The sequence below is a fragment of the Vigna umbellata genome, chromosome 11 (genome assembly GCF_029865625.1).
Source record: "Vigna umbellata cultivar VRB3 chromosome 11, Vumbellata_1.0, whole genome shotgun sequence".
Lineage (NCBI taxonomy): Eukaryota > Viridiplantae > Streptophyta > Magnoliopsida > Fabales > Fabaceae > Vigna > Vigna umbellata.
In genome coordinates this window covers 11,316,352-11,333,427 of record NC_142175.1, presented here as the reverse complement: position 1 = coordinate 11,333,427, position 17,076 = coordinate 11,316,352, and the positions used below count along the sequence as shown (strand labels likewise).

Sequence of the window (17,076 nt, the reverse complement as noted above, 5' to 3'; positions counted from 1 at the left end):
CCGCTCGGGCGCCCTTTTTGGGGCGCTTCTACGTCGGAGGCATGAAGCTTGGGCGCCATCTGGAAGGCTTAAGCGTGGAAGACCACCGCTCACCGCCTGTGCGCCCTAAGTGGGGCGCTTGAGCGCTAGCAACACGGGCCTAGGCTTTGTTTCTATTTTGTCTTTGCTTTATTTAAAGGACTCATGCGTCCTATGTTTTGTATCTCTGGCTAGAGAACCACAACAGCACACTCTTCCACTCTCTGAAGGCGGATTTGGATGCGGGAGCTTCCATCCTCTACTTTTAGGGTTTTGCTATCTCATGCTTTTCCATTATTCATCTAGTTTCATCATGTCTATGGTGAACTAAACTTTATTTGTTGTTGGGGAATGATGTAACCTTGTGAACTCTCTTGTATTTGAATTGATTCTTAATAACACATGCTTTTTCATTAATTGTTAGAGTAATTCATTTGTGCTTATTACATGCTTTGTTTAACTCATTCATAGCGTGATGTATGAATTGCATGAGTGCCGGGAGGTTCCTTACAATTCAAGTTCTTGTTGAATTCTCCCAAGAGTAATATTGCTCACGGATGAGGGTATGAGTCTTGGTCGTCTTAAAGCTCTTGATCTTCACATTTAATTACTAGGAATGCCAGGACTGCATGAACTGGTGATTAAGGACAGGCTTCTTCGCCGAGGGATCGGATTTAAGTGATTTAGTGAGTGACGTTGACATTAATGCATAAAGAATAATTCTTACATACATGAGAGGGAACTTGGTGAAATCTAACCCCAACAACATATTCATCTCACATTAAACAACATCCATTCACTGTGTTATTCTGCTATTGATCAAACTGCATTAATATTTAATTTTATGTCTTTGCATTTGAAACCAATGATCTCGTTTACTTTAAGTCTTAATTAATCGAGTTATCACATGACTGTCTAGTGTCGAGAGTCTTCTGGGATACGATACTTGGTCTTACCATTTTATATTACTTGTGCGATTCGGTACACTTGCTGATTCATCCAACATAATACCACATGTTCTTCTTCTTGGAAACACGCACAGGGAAACCACAATATCTTGATTGCAAACAAAGTTCTGATCAAGAAAGAAAACACATTAATGTGCAGTAGTGATCAGCCAATAATCGTCAAATGCTATCCTTCAAGAATCCTTCAAAATCTGCAAATCTTTTGTTCTTGATTCTTGGAGAACATGTGCATTTGCAACAATTCTTTCTCTACTCACAGATATCAGATATGAAATTTCAAAATGATCAAAACTTATTGTTAACCCTCGGCAAATGAACCGAATCGTATCAAGTAATAATAAAATGGTAAGACCAAGTATCGTTTCCCAAAGGACTGACGACCTAAACAGTTATGTGATTTGTTGATTATCTTAGACTTGTAACTGAAAATATTGTTGTTGAACTGTGAAAAATAAACATGAATGCAAAGTTTTGATCAATGGACTTGAAAGATGCAAAAATGGTTAATCTATAATATCAATGATTATGTTGTTGGGGTTTCCGATTCATCCTATCCACTCTCATGTATTCAAGAATTCATCTTTCTTCATTAATGTTAATGTCACTTTCTAATTTACCTTAAACCCGATGTCTCGGTGAAGAAAGCCTACTCTTAATCACTAGTTTACAATGTCTTGTCTCCCTAGCAATTATTCATGCATTACATTCGCACAGAAGCTTAAAGGCAACCAATCCTCTGATCCCTATGTCTAGGCAATATTGCTCTTGGGAGAATTTCTTCAGTTCTAGATTTACTTATATGTGTCCATACAAATAACATCAATGATCATGCAATTGAATGAGTTAAACAAAGCATGCATAGAGTATAGAAGAAAAACCCTAACAATTAATGAAAGAAAGCATATAGATTAAAAAACCAATTCAATACATGAGAGTTTCAAAGGATTACATTGGTTCCCCAACAACAATGAAGGTTTAGTTCACCATAGACATGGTGAAACTAGATGAAAAACAATGAAAGAATGAAAGATAGAACCCTATAAGGTGAAGAATAGAGCTTGAGCATCCAAAATCCTCCTCCAAGGGGTGAAGAAAGTGTGATTTTTCTTCGTTCTGTCCAAAGATACTAACCCTAATTCGGCTAAAACCTTATATAGATTCCTAAAATTTACAAAAAATTGGCCCAAGGACCAATAAAATGGCGCTCAGCGGTAAGTGCGATTCTTCTATTTTGACGTTCAGCTGCAGTTTTGCCCCTCAGCGTTGACTATCGGACTTCAGAGTGCCGCTCAGCGGTAAAAGTGGCACTGAGTAGTACTTGCGGCTCTTCTTTTGTACACTTTTTCTTCCTTTTCTGAGTCCAACTTCTGGCTACTTCACTTTTTTTCATTCAATTCATCTTAAAACCTACACAAACAAGGAAAACCAAGCATAAAACCCATCCAACTCTCTTATTTCCAAAACATAAGCAAAAGCATGATTCCAAGCTAGTTTCTAAGTCATAAAGGTTGTTTTTGATGTCAAAATTAAGTGTAAAAATAACAGTTTTTCAACTGTTATCACTTATTAATGCAAACAGCTACGCCTCAATATATAGATTTCCTTATGTGTGATGCTTTTAATCGATTACAAAAATAATGTAATCGGTTACACTTCTAACAGTGTTACACCAGGATTACATTACAACAGACTTAATTGATTAAGGAAATAATGTAATCGATTACACATGAATGGTAAGTCAAGATATTTGAAAATATAACCGTTATTACAATTAGGACTTATCATTAAAACAATTTTCAAAGTATACCAGACTTAACTGATTACGTAAACAATGTAATCGATTAAGTTATACACTTAGACAATTTTGAAACTTTTTCTTCTTAAAACCCATCACTGCACATAACAAACAGGAGTTAGCAAAGACACGAGTTTTAATCGATTTTACATAATGTAATCGATTAAAGCTTGTAGTTTGCCACAGTTTAAGCACTAGCTATCTGCTGAACTTAATTGATTACATCACCACTGTAATCGATTACTTCATACAAATTTGCTTTATGCAAGTGGTTTTAACATATGAAAACACGAGCATGCATACAACAGATGTAAACACATATACAACCATAAAAAGTATGCAACCCAAACAGTTTAAGCAATATATGTCAAAAACACAAAGAACCATTTCTATTGTTGTTGTCATGGAAACATATATGTGTTGTCATCATCAAAAACCAAACTCATAAAGGATTGGGTGTAGCATTCACATTGCTCCCCCTATCAATAATTATCAATCAATTCATACAAGATCATATCAGTCACACACACCAAAATAAATTCATTAGAAACTAAATTAATTTCCAGCATTCAAAATAGTATAAACATACAAGTCATCAAAATTAGTAAAACTCACACAACACAGATCAAAACTAATTTCTCCTACCTGACCTAGCAGCTTACAAGACCCCAAACAACAAAAACACCTCCTAACTCGCATAGTATACATTTATAATCCTAGAAACAACATCAAAACAATCTGATCATGTCCAAAAAGACATTGATCAGTAAATATTAAAGAAAAACCTTACAAGGTCACATTCAAGGGAAAAAGACCCCACATCTAATCCAGATGAAGCGAAGAAGACGAGAAAATGGCAAAAAAACTAACTTGTCCCAAATAAAAAAAATGATTAGTTGATCTTAACGAGCTTGCCACAAAGAACGATTAAAAAAAAACAGGTCATGAAAAAAGTTTGATAAGAAAAAGGGAACTCTTAAAAAATATTCTAAAAATAGATTCTTTTAAATAATGAAATTATGATATTTTTATTTAAATTTAAATATTTTATGTAATAAAATGTTATTATTTTATCACATTAATATTTCTAATATACAATTTTTTAGGTTCTGATTTTATGGTGATTTTAATAACTTTTCATTCAAAATGTGTTCAAAATTCATAGTGACCAAATTTATCAACATTTTGTATGAATAACATAATTTTAAAAAATGTGAATATAAATAAATTTTATAATTAATACAATTAACCCTTTAATATCATGAGTGAGCATAGAATAAAATGATTGATTTGTCCTATGATATTTTCAATGGTGACAATTTTAACTTGGCATGGGATTTTTCTTTTCAAAAAACAAATTTCATTACAAATATAAACTAAATAGTTAAAAAAATTAATTATCACAAAAAAATACGTTGTTCTTATTTATAACATAATTATAGGAAAATTAACCTGACAAAAAAATCTAGCGATTGGGTATGACTTATTTTAGGTGACCACGTTATTGAAATCCGTGATGAACCTAATTATTTATGAAGATAAACATTAAACAATAACATTAACTTTTGAAGATGCATGCATCTTCATCTTCCTCTCTTATTTCTTAATCTGATTTATTTTATGATCTTCTATTATCTAAACAATTCACTTTGTGTTCAACTTCAAACTTTTTTCCTTTTATTGTGTTATAAAAAATTGTGAAGCTTCATAAAAAATTGCAAAGACATGTAATAATGTCAAAGACACCATTATATCATATAAGCCTTAATTCGATTAAATTTCAAATATTAAAATATCTTTGTTTCTATACATTTAAAAGAATTTGTGTTGACACTCATACCAATTGAGTGAGGACTATTTTATTTGTGTTACGCTTGCGTCACCAACCAATCTTATCTTTTTTGCAAACATAAATTAATATTATGTACAACTTGAGTTTAGGTTATCAAGATTTTTTGTTTATTAAATTTTGAATATACAAATCGAAAAGTGAACAAAATTTTACTAATTCATCGTACTGAAATATAATCCAATGATATAATAAAAAGATATATTTACTCACAATAAACATATAAAATGTTATTTTAAAAAAAAAATATCATTTAACGAAAAAGATTTAAATAAGATGAAGAGGAATCCAAATGTAAGTGAAAGTTTCATATTAAATATAAATGAAAAAGTAAAAAAATAAAAAAATTCATTAATTTATTGTTTCAAGGTTTTTAATAGAAAGTGTTATTAATATCATATATGATTTGATTCATATACATTTGATATTGTGTCTTCTAGTGAATTTCTTGTCTTAACATATGTTTATTAATAACTTGAACAAAAATTAAAAAATAGAAAAGGTTAAATCTCATGATAAAGTTTTGTAATATTAATTTTTTATATAGATTAAATTCATACTTTATTACTGTTATGTATTTTTAAAAAACTTTTTCAAAACATCTCTAATAAAAGATCAATAATTAATCTTAATAACCAACTCAAACAAAATTTTTTTTAAATCTTCCCAATAAAAAATCAAATATAAAAGTACATTCTCATGAGTGTCTATTATTTATATGAAGAATTTAATTTTGATTTGTCGTACTAAACAAAAGTTATAGCACTTTAATGTGAAATTTGTTTTAAGAAAAAGTTGTTAATTACATGCATGATTGAGCTTGCCCTAATATCTATGAAGTTGTTGCTATCAAAGGATCCGTGATGGAAAAGGGAGGCACCGATTAGTCCCTTTTTCTGGTCTTCACCATCCCATGTGCTTCAAAATGCAACTCCATTCTTTTTCCATTTATTTTAATCCTAACATGCTTCCTTTCTGTAATTTCAAGACACAAAATAAAAAACCCACAACATTAAATAAAATAATTAAGTTATGATCACGTTATAGGGATAGGGACTAATTGTCTTCAAAGGCTATGTACATAAATTATATTATAAGTGTTATTCAGGTCGGCTATGGATATAAGAGGTCCATTTTATTATTCTTATCAATTACTTGCAAGTTGCAACTTTAATAATTCGTATGTCAACTTATAAATACATTTTTAATACGTGAAAATGTTTTAAATTTTGATATTTTCACCTTTACACTTACAAAATCAATAGATATAGTTTTTTCAATATAGCAATGTCAAATTTTTTATATGTTAAATAGTATTTCACGTTATTATTTGTGTTGTTTAAATTATTTGACACATTTCAATTAACGTTGTCAAAATGGATTGAAACTCGTGAGGAAACTCGATCTACCACATGTTTAGATCAAGTTGAATTAAAAAACAATTAAAATTTTAGTATGTGTCAATTTTGATCTAATCCACTAAGAATCCGATTTACCTAGGTTAAATTCGTGATAAGCCGAGTTGGCTCACCAGAGTTTAAAATGATTTTGGATTGTATTATATATATCTTTTTATTTTGAATTGTCTTTGGAATTTAATGATTGAAATTTATATAGATTTTAATTAGAAAACAACAATTGAAATTGAAAAAAAAAACTTGTCATTAGTGAGTTAATAAACTAACCCGTTTGACTCACCAACCCGTCGTGAGTTGAATCAGATTCAATTTCTTTTTACTTATTAATAAATGAGTCGAATTGGATTAACTCCTTAAGTACCATTTTGTGGTAGACCGAATGTCTATTTTGACAACACTCTAATTCAAATATTAGTTTGAAACACGGTTTAATATATAAAATTAAGTTGATGTCACTGGATTAAAAAAATTTATATTTAATTATTTTTTAAGTTTAGGAACTAAAATATATTAAAATTTAAAATATTAATAAATTTTAAATTTACGTCCAAATTTATATATATATATATATATATATATATATATATATATATATATATATATATATATATATTAAAGTTAAATATGTTGTGTGATAAATTATTTTCAAAAGTTGTATTTTGTTTCTAACCCAAACTATATTTTATTTCGTCCATGGCCCATGTATTTTATGAAAGTTATGTGTATCTACTATAATAAAATGACACATAAATGTTATACTATAGTTTTATGTGAAACTTTATTTATTGTATGAAAAACATTTAATTTGTTGGAGAGAATATTTTATATAAGTTGTATAAAATACATACAAGATATAACTTGAAAAATATACATGAATATATATAAAGTTGATGAAAGTAAGAAAAGGTAGAAAATGTTTGTGCAAGCAATGGGTTTGATATGAGATTGGTTGAGGTGTGAGGTGTCTTAAGAGGAGAGAAAAGAACATAACAAGACAGAAAGGCTTAAAAGATAGGGAAGTAACTTTAGAGTTGATAATTGAAATGGGAGGAGGAGTTGTTGTTAAGTATTTATGTGGTTTGAAGAGGGTTCACATGGGGAAGTAAGATATAAAAAAAATATAAATAAATAAGAAAGGGAATAGGTAGCTAGGTAGCAGCTAGGTTGTCTCTGACATGTCGAAATCATAGTTTCCATAAAGAATTCACAGCAAACCTAAGCATGTCCCCCTTCTTTCCTGCCACATTGGTTTGTGAGCATTTCAATTTTGTCTAAGACAACCAAAGTACTAATTTCTTTTTAAGTTCCTATCATGCCATGGCTTTTCCATCATTGTTCCTCAACCCTTCAAAACATCTTCATGTTCATGTTCAATTATTCAAGGGGAAGTACATTCCATCGAAAGTGATGGACATTCACTCTGCTTCCTCCTTTCCACTTTTTCACTAAATCCCTTCTTTCTTCTCTTCTCTTCTTCTCTCGTGAAAACTTATGCCATAGGGTAACTCAACACGTCAACTAAAAGCTCTCAGGGAACAACACTCTTCAAAACTCCAACCGTCATACTGCAAAAAAAGGATGTAAAAACAACTCACCAAAGCAAAACTTCAAAAAGTCTGTCTCACTTCTAACTCATCTCTTTCTTTTTCTATCTTCCTTCTTTCCATTCATATATCTTACCGAATATAGATTCTCTCCTCAAATCTGCCTGTGCTCATCTTACATCTTTATGATATACAAAGCCTTTACTCATTATTGCTTCTCTTTTAAAACAATCGGGTTAGCTATTCATGGATATTCATAAATATTTTTTAAATTAATTTTATTTAAAAAAACAAATTTCTAAAATATAAATTCAGATAAAAAATTGTTTTTATGTAAAATTTAAATCATGTTACTTAATAAAAATTAATGTAAATAAATTTGGTCTTTTTAAAAATCAAATTTAAATTAATTACATCAAAATATAAATTTAAAAGATTAATCCTTTACCGAGCGAGTAATTTAAATTTCATAGATCTAAATAAAAAAAATAAAAATATATGAAGTCAAATTTTAAAACCACTAGAAAAATCCAAACTCTATGTTACCTACTTCAATTCAAAGTGTTTCATTCAATCCATAATAACATTACAAAGCAAAACCATATATACGAACCTTGAAAATTAAGTCACTCACACTCCTTCAAGAAAACCATTCTTTAATTAAGCTCTCCCACTCATTCTTACATAATTATTACTCTACATTCTCTTGGGATTTTTTGTATATATAATTAACATTGTTCATAAAATTATTTTTCTTTTGTAAACCTTTTCTTGTTTTTGGTATGTAACTTGTTTACTAAACTATATTATTACTAAACTATATTATTTGAATTAATGTTATGAGATTTGAAGTTTTAAATCAATAAATATCTTCTCTAGTGCTAACTCTCTGCATTATATGGTATGAACATATGTAACCTTTTTATTTTAAGAAAAAAGTATTAAAATATAAAACTACCTTACGTTAAGGTGTGTCTTATTATAATAACTATGTGGCATAAGATGTCTCTCATGGAAAATATATTTAGTTAGCCATGGTTGAGGTAGCAACCAAGTGATTCATTAGCATCATCTGACTTATGATACTAACATCTTTCAAGTGCTTCCTCTTACCATTACCTTCCACATCTCACATCACTAAAAAAAGAATGCCTTTTTTTACTTGTTCATTGTCATATATACATAAAATAAATGAGAGATGTAATTATTTTGATTAACTTAATTACAAGAGATTAATTGTTGATTGATTTAATTTCAAAAGAATAATTTGAATTTTATCACATTTTTCTAGTCTAAGCGGGAAGTTTATAAACACTTAGAGTGGTTCAAAAATCATAAAAAGGAACTCGAGATAGGTTTTTGGTGAAGATGTCAGTGATATGGTGGCAGAAAGAGACATAAAGAACTCGTGTCTGACCATGTGCTATTTTTGTGCATTAATGTTGCACAAGATTACTAGATAGATAAATGATACTAACATTATCACAGTATACCAAAGTAGTTAGAGGAAGAGGAAAATGAAGCTATAGTAGGAGTTTGTGAAGCCAACAAAATTCAACAACAACATTTGCAACAACTCAATATTCAGCTTCTATACTAGAACGAGAGAGAATATATTGGTGCTTCGAAGACCAGGAGATGAGGTTGTCACCAAGAAACACACAGTAACCAAATGTGGAGCGTCTGGTGTCAGGACATCCTCCCAAATTAGCATCATTGTAAGAAATAAGTTTCTTAATATAGGTCGGATAGAGGTGCAAACCATACTGTAAGGTACCTTGAACATACCGCAAAATGTGTTTCAAGGCCAACATGTGCTCAATGTAGGCGGGGCATGCATGTGAAGACAAATCTATTGAACAACATATGAAATGTTAATGTGAGAGAAGGTGAGATATTGTACGGTGCCAACAAGACTTTGATACATAATGGGATCCTCATATGGTGTTTTAGAGGATGTACTGAGCTTTTGTTTAGTATCAACCAGAGTAACACAAGGATTACAAGAGGTCATGTTGACACGTGTAATGATGTTACTAACATAAGGGCTCTGATTGAGGAACATGTCACCTACATGTCTTGTCACAACAATCCTAAGAAAATAACTCAAAGGAACTAGATCATTCATAGCAAATTCAAAGGCAATGAATGCCATTAGTGATGAGAATGATGTCATCAATATAGAGGAACATGTATGTCATGTTAGAACCACACCGATAGATGAAGAGAGAGTCATCTAAAGCATTATGCTAGAATCCAATGGTAGAAATGTATTAAGCAAGCGCTGGTACTACTCACGATTCGCTTGCTTCAAACCAAAGAGGATTTCCTCAAGTGACAAACATGATCAAAGTGAAGGAGATTATAGAAACCGAATGGTTGATGCATATATATAGTATCATGTAGATTACCATGGAGAAATGCATTTTCAACATCCAACTAATGAATGAGCCAGGATATGGAGAAAACAACGATGAGAACCATGTGAATGATCGTAGGTTTGACCATAGGACTAAGCGCCTCATCACAATCTACACTTGTAATTTGAGACCTACCATCACTTACAAGATGAGCTTTGTAACGATCAAAATAATCATCAAGTTTCCTTTTAGGTCTGAAAATCTACATATAGCGAATGATATTAACATTACAAAAACATCGTATAACGTCGATGTTTTTTGGCCTTTCACATTGAATTCAAGGCCGACGTCATATCAAGAGACGTTAAATTGATGTCGAATTTAAAAAATTCGACGTTACGTCACTTAACGTCGAATTTTTTCAATATATGACGTTAATCAAATTTTTTGTTTTTCTTAATTAATTGTGATCCTTTTTTTTAACTCTACGAAGACCTGAAAAATAGAAAAACAACAAATTTCAGTTTTTGATATTTTATAAAATACAAACTATGAATGTGCAGTGTAGTATCAATAACAAATAACAACAACAAAAAAATTCAACAAAACAACCACAACAAACAATTTTAATCAAACAACAACAAGAAAAAAGTTTAACAAATAAGTTCTTCAAAATGAAAACGAAAATTAACCTTCAAAAGGTGGGTTCGTCAGAATAAAGTGTTGTCACCCGTGAGATAGAAAGTAGAATGTGCCTATGAAGGACAAGAAGACGAAAATAATCGGTCAAAAGAAACGAAAATCATACCTAAAGTAGTTAATTAACATGCATTTGTATCAAATGAAAGAAAGATTACATGTGATGGCCGTCAAACTTCGTTCGAGAAAAGTTTGAGAATAGAGAAGGGTCTCGCGCGCTAAGATAAAGTGAATGAATTTTCAATCTCCTGCTTAAATTTTTATTGAATTCACTAACCTTTTGACGTCTAACGCTAGGGCATTCGACGTTTTATAACCTTTTGACGACTAATTCTAGGGCATTCGACGTCATACGTAAGTATATTTTCACTTTCGGGCAAAACATTTTTGCAAAATTTATCTAATAGGACGTCAGACTTCTCAATATTCGATGTCTTATAACAAATTGATGTCGAATTATAGTTCTAAACGACGTCTAATAATTGCATTTATTTACAAAAATGTCACTGGTCATTTTTAACATTGGTTATTCAGTGGTTAAACGTTGAACACGTGATTTTATACGCTATTTTTGTACTAGTGCGACGACAATTGGTAGCAACAGTTGCGTAAGAGAGAGCTTGGAACGTGAAGTGATGTAGAAAAGAGAAAGAGTGTACGACGTCAAATGCAAAGAAACGAGATCTAGATTAAAGACAGACTCATGATATCATGTAAAAAAGAAAAACTATTTAAACGTGTGTCTCATTATGTATCATAGATAAACATATATACTTAAAAATATGATCTAAATTAGAAATGTAATTATGCACAACATAATTAAAGAATATTTAATAATTTAATTACAAAAATTTGCTTAACTTAATTATAGAAAATTAATTATTTATTAGCTTAATTTCATAAAATTAATTTAAATTTTATCACATGTAAACTCTTAAAATATTTTTAAAGAAAAAAAAACAAAAAATATATATATAATATAATATAATATGATATGATATGATATGATATGATGAAATATGATTTTAAGGAGTAAAAATAATATACTTAAACTAAAACTTAATTTTAATATATATTTTTTATGCAAAATTATTAAAATTTATTTTCGTAGCATGGACGAAGTTCACCTTTATGATATACGTAAACAAATAATATGATGCAAATGCATCGTCCTTAAAACATTGGTCCTGACACTAGTACATAAAGAGCTTTAGACGTATGTTATTTTGAGGTTTTAACGTCTGATCGTTGTCCGACATTTATGTGGGTGACGTTAATGAGACGTCGGACCCTATAGATCAGATGTCTAAAACATTGTCGTATTTGATTGGATCTTTTTTCGCTTGAGGCCTCTCGGGTTGCTCCTGGCTCATGGTGATTCGAGTTTACAACTTTATATTTTAGTTGAAGAGAATGTATTGTACATTTTTTTTTGTATTGGATGGTTTTAAAAACGTAGTGGAGGGAATTGGAGGAGTGCAAAACGCAAGAAATCGCCGCCCAAAAACGTCGCCCAAGGACACGAGCAAAACTGCACTAAAACCCAACGAAAACACATTTTAATCGGTTTAAATGAAAGATAATGCATCAAAGAGTGATGTAATCGGAGTAAAATTAATTTTAAACGGTGCAAAAGTGAGAAAACGAACCTATAAAACATAGCCTGTGGAGAGAAAACGCGAGGAAGATGATGAAAAGTGAGTACCCGTAATTGCTGCCTCGCGTTCGCGGTGTTTTAATGCAGCCATATAGAAGTCGGTTCCCCCCACATGAGACGTCTAAAGGGCTTTAGAAGTCGGATTGGCGGGAACGGACGTCTAAATGAAGTTAAAAAGTGACATTTTAGATTTCGAAATGAGTATATAGAAGTCGATTCCCCCCACATCAGATGTCTAAAGGTCTTTAGAAGTCGGATTGGCGGAATCAGATGCCTAAATGGAGTTAAAAAGTGACTTTTTAGATTTCAAAAATGAGTATATAGAAGTCGGTTCCCCCACATCAGACGTCTAAAGGTCTTTAGAAGTCGGATTGGCGGGATCGGACGTCTAAATGGAGTTAAAAAGGAACTTTTTAGATTTCAAAAATGAGTATATAGAAGTTGGTTCCCCCTACATCAAACGTCTAAAGGTCTTTAGAAGTCGGATTGGCGGGATCGGTGTCAGAACCCTTAAATTCAGTAGTGATAGTGGAAGCCAGGTGTTGGTGCAGGGAATTTGAAATTTCAGAAAGTGGAAGACAGGTGTGAGCAGTAGAGTGGACCGTTCGGTTTTAACGGTGGTATTTAAAGAAAAATTTCAAATCACGCTCCACTTTCTGCATGCACCATCTCTTCTTCAACTTTCTGAAAATCTCATCTTTCTCTCTAGCTTCTCTCTAAATTTCTTCTTCTTCTTTCTATAAACTCTTATCTTTTCTTCTTCCGATCATCAATCAGGCAACGCCTGAGTACTCCTGGTGTCAAGGACTTTACTTTGCACCGGTCAATTTGTGATTCTAAGCTGGTAAGTTCCTTCTCTTTCTAAGAAAACTGGTTTCGGGCACATGCAAGCCAAAGTTATGGTTGCATGTGTTCATCAACTTCATCTTCACAAATCCTGATCATATTTTGGTCTTTAAATTGATCTGTCCTTATTATTTGATGTGTTTTAGGCATTCTAGAAAAGTTGGTGTTTGGTGGACGTATTTCTGTTGTTGATTAAGTAGCTGGTCTGTTAAAAAGGTAAGGAAAGCTTGTATAATTTAATTATGATTTTCTGTTTTGAATGATTATATGTTTGAATGATACTTTATTTGATTTTTGATGGATATGAAATATTTGTGTTACTACATGTTCTTCTGTATGGGTTGATGATTGATGAATGGTGTGAATTGGGTAGGAATGGGGTATGATCATAAATCTGTAGTATTTTGCAGAATTATTACTTGTCTTCGAAAGTCATTCGTGATTGTTCGGTTTATTCCCAGTGTGCTTAGTCTTAAGTAAATTCTACTTCAATAGAATTTCAGTTAATGACCGATTGGTTCTCTAATTGGTATAAGTGAATATAACTCTTGGTCTAAGTTTAGTTTTCTATTTTCGTCTCGGTGAATGGTTATGGAATTGGTGAAGTATGAATATGGATAGTGAAATTCACGGCGTTCATCCTGAAATTCTAATGACTACTAGTTCTCAAGTAGAGATGAGTAAGTCATGTGGTGAGAATGGCAGGAGGTCCTAGTCCAGAGGAGATCTGGGTGAGGTATGACAGACTAACCTCGGGTGACAGCTGAGGGGTTTTCAGTTACTACACCACCCGAGTGCAAGAACGGCCTCAAGCTACATATTCATACAATCTGGATGATCAAGTCAAGTGGTCGGTTTTTGCTTGAAATACTGGATGATGATTGTTTAAATGCTTGATTTAATATGATTGTTTATAATATTATGATTAATTAAATTACACTAGCTTACCCTACATTTTCTGTCTTGTATTATGTTTCCCGTTCGGTCGTCTTCTATCTTGAAATGATCATCCTGTGGATGTGAACAGAAGGTGAGGAGTGTTCACTGGAAGAAGCATTGGAAGGCGAGGACCCTGTAGTTTAAGTTAGGATCGTTCGGTCAGTAAGTTGGGTATCTTTCGTATTAATCGTTCGGCTTTAAATATAGTTTTAGAATCGTTCGGTCTATTCGCATATTTTGTATTGGACCTACCTTGTAAAGTTTTAAATTTCAGGGTATTTTAGGATCTTTGTAAACCTTATAACTGTCATACCATATTATTATATGTTAACTCCATTATATAGTTTTAAGCTATATTTTTGGGATGTTACAATCGGATGTCTAAATGAAGTTAAAAAGTGACCTTTTATATTTCAAAAATGAGTATATAAAATTCAGTTCCTCCCACATCAGACGTCTAAAAGGCTTTAGAAGTCGGATTAGCGGGATCGGACGTCTAAATGGAGTTAAAAGGTGACTTTTTAGATTTCAAAAATGAGTATATAGAGGTCTGTTCCCCCACATAAGACGTCTATATGTCTTTAGACGTTTGTTCCCTCCAGAACAGACATCTATATGATTGTTTTATTTACGAAAAATGTCACCAGTCATTTTTTATATTTGATATTCGAGAGTCAGACGTCTAAAGGGTGACGTTAAAAGCCTTTTCTGCACTAGTATGAAAAGTTCTATCAGATAAAAAAAAACTTTCAAAATTATAAATTTGATAACAAGATTAGAAATACAAGTTTCCCCACCTCTTATAAGCTTTATATATAGGTTTAATATCCAATTTTGTCCCCACTTTGGTTCGGAAATCTCAAGTTAGTCCCTTTATAGAAATGTAAGTGCAATGGATCCTTACTTGTAATTATTTGAGTCTAATGAGTCCCTTCCGTTAAATAGAAGGAAACAGAGTTAGTGGGCTGATGATGTGGCAGTTGTCTTTGGTGAGGTGTCAAGACGCAATTGTTTGCGTGCTTACCTGGTGTCAGGGTTCCCATTTTGAAATTGGGTTTTATTAAAAATTGAGGATAAAAGGATTTGGGGATGATTTGTTGGAGATTAGGGCATCTCCGTGTGCGAGAAAGAAGACAGAGGGAGAAATCACCGTCGAGCGACACATTGTGCGATTCGAAATCGGAAGAGGAGAGTGCGGGCAGCATGACCTGGCGCTCCTTGCGATCGAGATCAGAGGCGAGCGCGGCCAAATCGAACTCCGAGAAGAACGGACCCTGCAAAACGGTGTTCACACAATGCACCGCACACAGCTTCGACTCCTGCACCTCGTGGTACAACATCCCTCCATTGCTAGCTCCTTCCATCATCATCGAATCCTCAATCTCGCAAAAACCGCGAAAGGTAACGGAGTATAAACCCTAATTGCAATTCGCGGTGCTTTTGGTTTGTTCTCTTTGGTTGTGTGCGATGAGAGGTAATGGTGAAAGTGAGAGAGATGGGGAAGCAAAGGAACTGTAACGGATAAAAAAACATACCTCATCTTCTTTCCTGTGCAATATAAAAATGAGTAAACTGCTTATTCATGAAACTAATTACATACGTGTCCATTACTGTCGGTATGTTTCTTTTCTATTTTTCTCAGTTCAATTAAATTTGTTGTATATCAAATTAAAAAGAATATTAAAGACAACTGCATAAGCACGCAAACAAAATGGGAAACCCTAACACCACGTAAGCACGCAAACAATTGCGTCTTGACACCTCACCAAAGACAACTGCCACATCATCAGCCCACTAACTCCGTTTCCTTCTATTTAACGGAAGGGACTCATTAGACTCAAATAATTACAAGTAAGGATCCATTGCACTTACATTTCTATAAAGGGACTAACTTGAGATTTCCGAACCAAAGTGGGGACAAAATTGAGTATTAAACCTTATATATATATATATATATATATATATATATATATATATATATATATATATATGATTTATTAAATAAGAAAGGACTAAGAATTTCTTATTTTCAACAAAATGAAAATTATATTTAAATAAATATGAATTAACAGGTGTAATTATAATGTTGGCTACTTTAATTTCTATTCACATTTTTTTTTGAAAAAGAAATCCACAACTTTGTTTTAGTTTCAATTTTACATGCATTTAATTATTTTATTTTGCACCAGTTTAATTTTACACTTAAACATATTCATTTAACGTACCATCAAGATGATTTATTTAGTTAATCAAAATATAAAAAATAATAATAAAAATATTAAAATCCCATTAAAAATTATAAGACTAAAATTGTGAATAAAATTTAAAAGCTAACAACTTTGAACGCAGGCATAGTTTTGGTTGTACCAGTGGACATATAATAAATGATATCATGATTATTTAATTAGTTTTATAATAGGTTATATATTCTCCCAATTTGATTAGGCTTAACTCACCTAACTTTATCCCAATTTGACCTAAATTACAATGAAGAAAGCATATATAGTGTTAGGCACTATTTTGCTACACATTTTGTAGAATTACCAACTTTCTGACCTGAGTTGCCAAAAGTGGTACATTTTTACTATGGTTAAACCCAACATTCTCTTCTTTATTTGCATTTTATTCTCTTCTTTCTTTTTTCATTGGGAATGTCTTGGTCTTGCATAGATATTTCTAAGTTGTACAAAAATTTACTATATCTCTAAACCCTCTCCACATTCGTCAATGCAACAACAACACGTAATTAACTAAATGTATAAAGTTGTTATAGATTGAAATCATGTTCAATAACTTTCACATATATATAATTAAATAGAAAAAATGTGTGTAAGTCAACAACACCTAACTACATGGAAAACAAAAGAAAGAGTTAATTACTTGTTAAAATAAATAATTTCATTTGATGTTGATCATGCATTCTAATGGAACCGCACACATCATCATACTATTAATAGAATCTAGTAGACATCCTAAAATGACT

At 31.8% G+C, this 17,076-nt stretch overlaps 1 protein-coding gene across 1 annotated transcript; it reads right to left on the bottom strand.

The window, feature by feature from the left end:
• Positions 1-9,169: 9,169 nt before the first annotated feature.
• On the bottom strand, positions 9,170-15,463 carry LOC124819826 (ataxin-3 homolog). The gene is made up of 2 exons (XM_047291415.2): positions 15,118-15,463; positions 9,170-9,444 (listed from the first exon to the last, which is right to left on the bottom strand). The coding sequence occupies exons 1-2, from the start codon at positions 15,461-15,463 to the stop codon at positions 9,170-9,172; spliced, it is 621 nt and encodes a 206-aa protein (XP_047147371.1).
• Positions 15,464-17,076: the final 1,613 nt, after the last annotated feature.